The sequence below is a fragment of the Triticum dicoccoides genome, chromosome 4B (genome assembly GCF_002162155.2).
Source record: "Triticum dicoccoides isolate Atlit2015 ecotype Zavitan chromosome 4B, WEW_v2.0, whole genome shotgun sequence".
NCBI lineage: Eukaryota > Viridiplantae > Streptophyta > Magnoliopsida > Poales > Poaceae > Triticum > Triticum dicoccoides.
Genome location: NC_041387.1, coordinates 66,198,796 through 66,208,921, shown reverse-complemented (window position 1 = coordinate 66,208,921; position 10,126 = coordinate 66,198,796). Strand labels below are relative to the sequence as shown.

Here is a 10,126-nt window from a genome sequence, read left to right as displayed (position 1 = left end):
GCCTCAAATTTCAGATCATTTGGAAATATGGGTAGCTGTCAGCAAAAAAGATAAATTGGGTTAGAACAATACATGAACGGTACATTTTTTTACAGACCCCAAATTTGTCTTTTTTTTCGAGAGCTACTTAGATGTCCAAATGATCTGAAATTTGGAGTGCATCTCACGTACCAAATTATCTACCATGCAAAAAATGATTTTTTTTATATTTTATTTTCTACTATTTGTTTTGAACTTTTTCTTCAGCGCAGGTGCAGTTGAGCATGGGCACCAAATGGCTGCTCTCATACCTTCTTATCCAAAAAAAAAACTAAGTGGCTGAACTAGCAATCATGCAGTTAGGGACAGGAACGTAAATTCAGAGAGGAAAACTGCCACTAGCCCTAGATTCCACGAGCTTTTTCTTCTTCTATATAAAAGGCTCCAGATCTGCATCTGCCAGTCAGCTTCTCCCTCTTTCTTCACTTCTCTGCTGGTTATCCTTCTTTGCTTCTTCCTCGTGTTGCCATCTCAATCTTTTTCTCGCCGAATTTCTGCTTCCGCTTGCTTCCCGTCTTTCTTGGTTTGACGATACCGCCATATCTTGATTTCTTTGCCAAGAGCTTTCAAGTATAGTATACTAGAGATTTTCTGTATCGTGCTCGTGCTGTAAAAGGGCAATCCAGTTTTCCAACGGAATTACTCTTATGTTTTTGCTTAAGATGACCGAGGGAGCCATGCAGCAGTGATAGACAAAAATGACTCGTAATATCATGAGGTTTGTTCTGTAACAAACAAACAAACCATGATTACTTTCAAGCACTGTTGAGCTGCATCTCCATCGCTTCACAGAGTTTTTACGTCAGATTCTTATTTTTATTGTCCCAATCTGCGTCGTCTTTTTTAATTCGATGAATAAAAGCACCGCATCTCAATATGTAGGGATGCAGAGCGGACCTAGTACAAATCCATCTCCAGTTTAGTTTTGTGGACCTAGTACTACTCCAGTTTGCTAGTTCCGCTTGCATCCCTATCAATGTGACCGATCTGTTTCTGTGATTGGTATCTCGCTCAGTCATGGGGCCACCAATCTGTTTTTTTGCCGCAGACAGGCAGTTTTCACATATATCAGCGTGATCCAGATGAACAAAGCCGAATGCGGAATTTTTACCAAAATGAAACGTTCGGTTCCTAGTCTGCGCGCACACATTGGAAATTCACAGCAATAAGATGGGGCATGAACAAGAAACCTTTCATCGTTTAGATGATCATGCACACAATTCCCAGACTTGTTACATTCATATTCCTTTGCACCAACAGGAGCTGGTTTGCACAGACAACTGCTCACATCCATTTCTATACACACATACAATTTGCCAAGTAAACAACATACATGTAGAACCCACCCTAAAAAGGCCTAGAGAAAGGGGAACCTGCAAAATCCAATAGAATGAATTGAATATAGATATAAGCTACAGCACTGTGAAAATGATACATGGCGCTGAACTCATTTGTATCTAGAAGCTAGCAAGGGTGTCCCTCATCTCGGCAACCGGCATTATAGGCTCATTTCCGTAGATTCGTGTTACCATCTGGACAAAGCTCTCGTACTTGTCCAGAAACTCTTTCTGCAAACGTCAAGCAGGAATCGTTAAATTAACGTGATCTTGCTACTCTAGAAAATTATAAACCAACCATGACTTCAAACAAGCAAATGCAAATCGATAAGAGTGATTAGGCCGCTTACCTTGCATTTGTCCCATAGCGAGGGAAATAATTCATCAGAAGTCAATGTCTTCTGCAATCTTCTGTACATGGCACCAATTGACTTGTCAATCTGCATAGTTTCGAAATTTCATGAGTTCACTTTACATCAGCATCTTGAACAAAACAAAATGCTATGGGTCTCTGATCATTATCTCGAAACTAAAGATGGCATGGCGAATGTGCACTGTGATCCATATGAAGCCATGTTGAGACAACATTCAAAAATGGCATGCACTAAGTGCATATAAAATGAGTTGGACCCTGGAGTCATGAAACAATTTGTGTCTACTTACCCCAGATAAACTTGATTTCAGCACCCTCCTTAGATCAGTTTTTGACAACCCAAGCTGAAAAGGTATCTGAGGAGAAATCATAGAAATTAGTCGTTGCTGAAAAATGAGAGGGATATTGGATATCAAATAATTGCCACTTGACAGAATGTAGTACGCGCATGTGAATAACTAGAACATGTAATGATACCCGTTGCCTTTGTTTTCTTCCTGAACCCATAACAACAAAATGGTGCAAGATTTTTTTTAAAATAAATTTATAAATGTAAAAAATAATGTTTCAAATTTGTAACTAATTTTTGTAGAGCATACGAAAAAGCCACATTTTGCCAGTTTTTACAAAAATAATTCAATTCAGTATTGCTAGCAAGGACTAGAAACCAAACCATAGAGGTTAGTACAACACCTCAAAGTCTAAAACAGATACTATGTGTAAAGTTAGCTCACCTCCTCAGCAGCTATTGTGTATGTCAATTCATCGACTTTTCGAGAAAACTGAAACAGCCTCTCGAATTGCTGCCATAAGCCAAAGCAAGAAAGATCTCAGATTTCTGAAAGGAAGAAACATATCCACAGCAAGTAGAATCCAACTACATTTACATACAAGATAAATGAGTGAGCTGATATGACGAGTGCAAGCTTGTTCATAGGATTCGCTAGCCTGGTGGTAGAACTTTGCAAGAGTTGGCACAACATTAGCCAAGTCATAAAGACTGCATAAAACAATGTATATTGTTAGTCTCCTAGACCAATCTATGCATTAAAAAATGACAAAGTAACAATGCGACAAGTCAAATATATGATGCTAAGAAGAATTTACTAAGATTTAAGAGACAAGGAAAAATAACCTGTTCTGGAAAGCAGCATAATTCTCGATCAGTACAATATCCGCAGTTTTAGGATCACTTTGTGCAATTTTCTCCAAAGTTGTGAACATTGTGCTAACCTATTCCAGAGTACAAGGAGCAGTTTGTTCAGAGAGAAGGTTAAAGAAAGATCAATGGCGTAGTTAAAATGTATATTTATCGAAGGAAGTAAAACTTGTCAGCTACAAAAGATGCTAGTACAAACTGGTGATGTGCATAAAAGCAAAATAAGACTAACATATTAGTTCAATCAATAAGTCACAAATTTATAGTTACATATGGAATACCAAAAGGCAAACAGGTGCAGGATTGGAAGGCAGTTGTACTCACGAGCTTTGTGTATGCTTTATCAATCAAATCTCTAGATTGCCCTTGAATATATTGCTCCATCCGTGATGCAAGGACAGCAAATCTAAATAAAGTGATGAGCATAAAACGATCAGATCGTAAATTGTTTATATTTGCAAACACCATGGTAGATACAAAACAGACACTAAAATCATCATATGCAGAACATCAGCACAAGTGCACATTGAGTGTTACTTCTTAACAGCTCTAATATAGAAACATAGTCAATGGTGCACCATGAGTTATTAATAGAAGAACATGCTACTTAAAAACTTATCACGGATAAACACTGTCAAGGCTGAAAAACCAGTGGAAACTTGCTCATTATCACTGTTCTTGAAACTTTCTAGTAGCGGAACTGCATTTCGGCCCCCTAATGGGTTTTGGTCGATTAATGACACCATTAGTCCCTATGCTAGTTGGAAATAGTGACCCCTAAAGTGAAAAGAAAAGACAAGTCTTGGTTGTAAATTTTTATAGGCTTTTAGTGGATCAACTTTCCACATCGAGACTAGAGGACAATGGTACTGTCAAGAAGGGCACTTGCACTTAATCTAGAGATGATCACATTGCCAAATCTGCAATCATTACCTAAAGCTTTCCATAGAAAAACTCTCAATTCTAGACATCTCCAGAAGTACCCCTTAAGTAGCATTAAATAATAGCACAATGCTGCAAGGGATGAGGAATGTATATGCATTTTTTTAAATGCCAATTCATTAAGTTAAGTACCTTGGGATGTAGGCTAGAATTCCCGTTTGACGCACATTTCTTTCATTACGCTCAATTTGATGGCAAGCTTCATCGATGAACTGGAATCAGATTAGAACCAAAAGATACAAGTGAGAGGTAGATAACAAGTGAATCTCTTCTAGATAGCTAACATGCAGCTTTTCAGCCTCAATAGGAGCACTAACCCTGCTAAACTGTACTGATATTCTTGACTCCAGGTCATCAAGTAGTTTGCGAACAAAGCCTGCAGCATCAGCTTTCTGACCAGAAAGGTAACGTTCTGTAATACCATGCATCGAAATGCAACGCAAGGGATCAATCTTGTACGCCCAATCTACAACTGCATAAAAGTCTTCCTGAAAGTGATGGGAATAGAAGTGCATTCTTCGATCAATAAAAGGAGGGTGTGATACTTCATAACCAGTTGGTTATGTCAAAATGATTGTACATTTGACTTGCATAATAGAGCTAACCCCTTTTGGTCATATAAAACTGATTCTTCTTTTATTGGTTCTGTGTCAACATATACTGAAATGTACCTGGATTCCGTCGAGCAGTTCTTGAAGAGCATCATTCAACGTACCCAACTCCACAGACGTATTATCTGGAAAAAGAATCATAATAGATTACACATAGGGCTATTTGAGAGAAAATTCGCATACATTCCTCTCAACAAGATAACAATACCTGGTTTGATATCATTGCCATCCGGATCCATAAGACTCAGGTCATCATCATCTGGGTCATTTGCTCCAGATCTACGCTTGTTAACGTTCGGAGCACCAGCTGGAACAAGTGCAGGTACTTCAAAGCACATAAAATGTGCAAAAAAGGAACTCTGCAAATGTAATTAGTTGTCTGTAAAGATAAACAAGTATAATAAGAGCTGCATCCATGGAAAATAAGTATAACCTCATCCACAAGCAGCGGGATAAATATTGTAAGCATCTTTGAGTATGCATCAGATACTGTTGAAGTATCAGCACTACTGCCATTCTGGCCACCACTATTAGAACCTTCAAGCCAAACAGCTGGATTTTTTGGTGCTTTCGTACTTGCACGGAGTTCATTTGCAAATTCACGTGCCTGAGTCAAATTACATGAAAAAAATAATATAAATTATACAACTCATGAAATACAAGAGCTTAACTCATATTAAAAAAGTCAAGCATAACTGAGAGCGAATAGATTAAGCCTAAGTACAGCAGTATCATTATATCATACCATTCCCAAGTTTGCCATTAACTTAATGTTTTTGAACACCAAATGTAAGATCAGAGAATAACATGAGCATGTCAAAACTAAACAAATATGAAGGATGTAAAAGCACATAGGTAGCATATCAAACAACGTAATTTAATTATCTTTGTCCTGACCTCTCGACGAAGTAATAAATTAAGAGAATGACAGTATGCCTTCCTTAAGGGGCCTAAACAGCTCTTGTCCAGACTCTGCACACAAATGAGCAACCATAGGTGTAAAAATGGGAATGATGCCAATATGTAATAATCTGACATATTAGGAATAAAAATTAAGAGTATTATGACCTTTAAGTGCTGAAGAAGTCGAGCATAGGTCCTGCATTTGTACCTTAGGTCTGCATGATCAGGCCGCTTCAATTGCCCTCGCTACTTTCAGTTCAAAAAGAATTATCTAAGTCATCTCATCCAAAAAAGTGGAAAATGTAATAAACTACTGCAAACAATGAGACTATCACTAAACCTGAGAAAAGTAGCTTTTGTCGCTTATCATAAAGTCCACCAAGCTAGAGAAGTAGTTCCTCAAGAACTCTGATGCCCGTCGAACAAAAGTTATTTTCAGCTTCTCCAGTTCTGCTCTTTTTTCCCTAACCTGGTAGAATGAAGTTACTTCTTTTCTGGCTCGGAGTTGCAGAATAATGACTGAACTTAAAGCAATCACAAGCAGAACTTATAATTGTGTCTGTTTCTGAATTATTAGGCCCCAGTGACTCAATCTATCAACCGTATGCTGAAACAAAACATTTAGTAGCAGAAGCTTCTACCAGTTTGTTCATTTACCAATATAACCAATTCAAATTGCAGCCACGGTTTATTTAATGATCAGGTTGCCCCTACTACATTGTTAAGATGATAAAAAAATATACATGTATGGATCTGTTATAAAACTATGAGTTAATGTTCTAATAACCGAAACAAGAGTTCATAAGATAGCTTACAGCCCGCATATTAACATAGGATGGGTCCAAATTGGGCACTTCAAGGCAGCGAATAGCCCCAGTCAACCATTCACAAGCCTCAACATTTTTCAGCATACGTGACTCTTCAAATGAACCTCCAGTTAATGATGCTGCAAACTGCATTGCATTTCAATAAAGCAACACGGTATTAGGGATCACTAATTCACTATGGGAGATGAATATCCTTTGTGTCTGAACCATACCTCCTGCGGAATTCGCAACCGTTCAAGCAATTTCTCCAGCTCTTCAACTAGTCCTTTATTATTTACAGATTGCATCTCCAAGCCATTGTTACGTGATTCGATCTGCAAAATATGAGCATAATAAGGACTATCGTCAAAGAAAGTTGTGCTCTCCACATTTTGAGGGAGCATAAGATGAAACTGATTACAAGTATCCCGGTGTCATACCCAAGAAAGAATCCTACCGAGACTGAAACTGATTACAAGTGGCCAGTTACGGCCAGTAACAGGATCAATTGGTACAATCAAAGCAGTTAAAGCAGCTCATATATTTCAACAGGTTACTGCCAGTTGTGATTTGTGAGTATAATAAGGTTGCTACTATCCTTCAAAAAATCGGTTGATACTAATATTTTGGGTAGAATCACATTTCAGTGTCGTAAGTTCCATGGACAAGAAACAATCTGGTGCTATGGGCATGTGGCAAGCCCGCAGCAGCAATAAATAGCACGAGCTCAGCATGGGTTTATGTAGCAGCCTCATTCATGTGCATTAAGAAAGGCACACATGTGAGTCCGCTGCCTCATAGTGGGCTTGTGTATTCTGCCTTATATGTGTCCTCGGAAAGTGCCATAGGAAAGGGATTAGATTAAGTGCACAAATGCCTGGCTGTCTGTGGCATATGGTTGGTCTTTGCATCTGTAAGAACATGATTCAAATTATAAAGAGTACCATTCAGTTAGGAAGCTCAGGTTTCTGGTTCCGTTAGGAGTCAAGTTGTGATCGTGGATCGAGTCAATCATATATATAAAGGGCTACCGTGTAAGCCTTTCAATCAAGCAATGAAATTAGGCAGTTTCAGGGCATATTATAGTCTGGTACAGTGCTAAGTATGACTTGAGATGATTTAATGCCCAAACCATGTTGGTCTCTTACTAGTTCCAACAGGTAACTAAAAAACATACTCCAGCTAGTGCTAGTATCCACTAAAAAGCATACTCCAGCAAACCAATTTTATTTCATAGAGTCAAACTATAAGGGCTACAATTTTGAGCTCAGAAAACTAATATAGCAGTTGTGGAACATGTCGATTGGATGGATTTGAAAAAAAAAATCACTTCCAAAAGACATCTAAAGCTTATCAAATAGTGTTAGCATACCGACGAAATATCTTCTCTCATATGCCTCAGCTTCAGATTGAAAATTCGCAACCACTCATCCATATCATCTATGGTTGCACTAGCAGCATCAATACCCTGCAAAACCTACAAATCCAAGCAGTGGCCAGTCAATGGAATAAAATAGTGTGACAAAAGAATCAACTCATGATTTTAACAATAAAAGTGGCATGCAGGCAGCAACGCGGTTTGATGTCATACAAAATCCATTAGCATTGCACAGAAATTCGATGCAGCAAAATGAATAATATACCTCCTCTATTAAAGGCTCACTTTCCAGCAACTGATAGACATTAGCTGCTTCCAAAGCAACAAGCTCCTGCTTCAATCTCTCCGAGAAAGCATCGGCTTCACCAATGCCCATAACATACCTGCATTATCTACATTTGTCAAATATCTGCTGACAACAAGTATGCCAGGAATGCTAGGTTGAAAACAAGCAACAGAACAAAAAAAAAATACCACTAACAGAACAGAAATCAATTAGTAGATATGCAGCTTTAAAGAGCATAACTTAAGCTGACGAGAAAATATTGCTAAAAGAAGTAATAAAGCAAGAAATAGCTAGTAATATGGCCATTTCTTACGTGTCAAGAAGTGCCTCCATGTCCTCCTCCTCGTCCTTTGCTTGAGATACAAGATCATTTTCAACAGTAACTTTTGCCGTTACTTTCCTCTCGGTCTGAGTAGCAACAGATGTTTCTTGCCCTTCTTGGTTGTTATTCTCTTGGTTATCCAGTGTCAATGTATTTTCCTAAGAAGAGATAATTACAAAATATCAAGCCAACGGGCAATTGGAGTCACTTAATCTGTATATAAACCTATCGGACGCTTGTAGAAAAAATTAGTCCACTTGTAGTATTTTAGTTGAGAGACATAGAGAGGGTGTGGGTATGGGGAAGGTAAAAGCAGGTCTTGGTAATGGGAGACAAAGTTTCCATATGCACCTTTGCCCAGAGAGCTAACTCCACAATATCAATTCCAACAACTTTTGGAAGATAACTAAGTATCTCCTTGCAGATGTTCAAGATACAAAAAAGTAGACGATTCCTGCAAAATAAATGAACAAACAATTGTTAAAAGTCTCCTAGGTCACCACATCAATGTGATCTGCCTTAACTTTACCATCCAAACAGATCCGTGTTAGTCTGTTACATTTAGTTTTTTGCAATACATATACATAGAACTAGTTTGCTACTCCAGATCTGCTAAAGGACTGGGTAGCTTCAAAATATTGTTTCTGGTTAATCTCCCGTTTTTTAGTTAAAAGGCAGTGCTCCAGGCATTTTCTTAGAACATGGGCCCAAGCCAAAGCAATACAACACAGCGAGAACGAAATGCAAAAAACCTTTTGAAGAACTCAACATGACAATAGAAAGCAAAGCAGCCACTACATGTACAGTTAAGTTTTCTTGTACATATGTTGGGCAAATACAGCGCAGAAAATGTACAAAAAGTTTTTGGAAAAAAAAATTCAAAGGAGAGTAGACAGCATGTAAGAGAACATTATTATCATTTTCCTAAATGTGTAGACTTCAAAAAACGTGTAAAAAAGGAAGGAAAACAGGCTAACCAAAAGTAGGTGATCTAACACCACAAAGCAGACTTTCTAGGGAACAACCTGTCATCAATGTTTCGCATGGTCCATTGTGGAGGAGCAACAGTCTGACTCCTAAGGTTATCAAACCCCTGCAGTGCAGTTTATTAAATGGTTAGAAGTGGATATAACAAATAGCTTCTTTAATTGCTTCACAGAAGAAGAATGCAAGGGGAGCTATACCAGAACAAATGTGCAACCACTAGGGTCACTTGAAATAACCTCAACCTTTGTAAGATGTTTCAACTTGTAAAGTTTAGCTGGCTGAAACAAAAGGATCAGGTTAAGTTTCTAATAGGAGACTGAAAAGCAGAGGAAAAGTACCACAGAACGTAGTGAAAATCCTTTATCTGATCGGTTAACGGTGCATATAAAATTCAGATAGTGGGGATGTTATGCAGACATGATGATTCATGAGGTAGACAATGATCGAAATATAGAAGTGCTTATGCAGCATTAGCCAATAAAACTACACAAATCCAAACAGTTTTTTCATCCGGTTGACAACAGCATATCTACGTAGGTGAAAGCTTTAACACAATTAATGCCACTAGACAAGCCAATGCTGTAACTCCTGTTACAAACTGGAGAAGTATTAACTGGGAAGATTTTACAGTATATAGGAAACAAACCTCGAGTACTGCCCCTGATGAATATTTCAATACTCGGAGAAAAGCTTTATCTGGCTCGCCTTTTGACGAATGTTTAGCTGCATGAATTAATACTGTTAGCACATGCTGCAACATCTTGTATAATAGAACAGTTATTGTCTAATAGTTTCATAGCACGGAACAATTGAGCCATAATCCATTGTCATCCAAGCTACAGCAGGTAAATAAAAATATTAACCAATCTTTACCACTAAAGAAGCTACCGATGTATCTTTGTGTACATATCGTTTGGGTGGACAACAGTGACTGAAGTACAACTATAGTTGACTAGTTTTTTTTTTGCGGGAAAAGCTTTATC

At 38.1% G+C, this 10,126-nt stretch overlaps 1 protein-coding gene across 1 annotated transcript in view; it reads right to left on the bottom strand.

Annotated features, from left to right (window-relative positions):
* Positions 1 to 1,219: 1,219 nt before the first annotated feature.
* LOC119295046 (exocyst complex component SEC3A-like) overlaps positions 1,220 to 10,126 on the bottom strand; it is a 12,959-nt gene continuing 4,052 nt past the window's right edge. Inside the window, exons 2-25 of the mRNA XM_037573371.1 lie at positions 9,790 to 9,866; positions 9,341 to 9,421; positions 9,182 to 9,249; positions 8,508 to 8,610; positions 8,148 to 8,314; positions 7,814 to 7,931; positions 7,543 to 7,647; positions 6,404 to 6,505; positions 6,180 to 6,317; positions 5,705 to 5,833; positions 5,530 to 5,610; positions 5,359 to 5,433; positions 4,895 to 5,068; positions 4,670 to 4,820; positions 4,522 to 4,586; positions 4,168 to 4,338; positions 3,983 to 4,062; positions 3,233 to 3,314; positions 2,885 to 2,982; positions 2,641 to 2,749; positions 2,484 to 2,552; positions 2,040 to 2,105; positions 1,727 to 1,816; positions 1,220 to 1,607 (exon numbers count right to left, since the gene is read on the bottom strand). Of these exons, the coding sequence (XP_037429268.1) occupies positions 1,497 to 1,607; positions 1,727 to 1,816; positions 2,040 to 2,105; positions 2,484 to 2,552; positions 2,641 to 2,749; positions 2,885 to 2,982; positions 3,233 to 3,314; positions 3,983 to 4,062; positions 4,168 to 4,338; positions 4,522 to 4,586; positions 4,670 to 4,820; positions 4,895 to 5,068; positions 5,359 to 5,433; positions 5,530 to 5,610; positions 5,705 to 5,833; positions 6,180 to 6,317; positions 6,404 to 6,505; positions 7,543 to 7,647; positions 7,814 to 7,931; positions 8,148 to 8,314; positions 8,508 to 8,610; positions 9,182 to 9,249; positions 9,341 to 9,421; positions 9,790 to 9,866 (2,510 nt within the window). The 3' untranslated portion in view covers positions 1,220 to 1,496. The remainder of the gene's footprint in view (positions 1,608 to 1,726; positions 1,817 to 2,039; positions 2,106 to 2,483; positions 2,553 to 2,640; positions 2,750 to 2,884; positions 2,983 to 3,232; positions 3,315 to 3,982; positions 4,063 to 4,167; positions 4,339 to 4,521; positions 4,587 to 4,669; positions 4,821 to 4,894; positions 5,069 to 5,358; positions 5,434 to 5,529; positions 5,611 to 5,704; positions 5,834 to 6,179; positions 6,318 to 6,403; positions 6,506 to 7,542; positions 7,648 to 7,813; positions 7,932 to 8,147; positions 8,315 to 8,507; positions 8,611 to 9,181; positions 9,250 to 9,340; positions 9,422 to 9,789; positions 9,867 to 10,126) is intronic.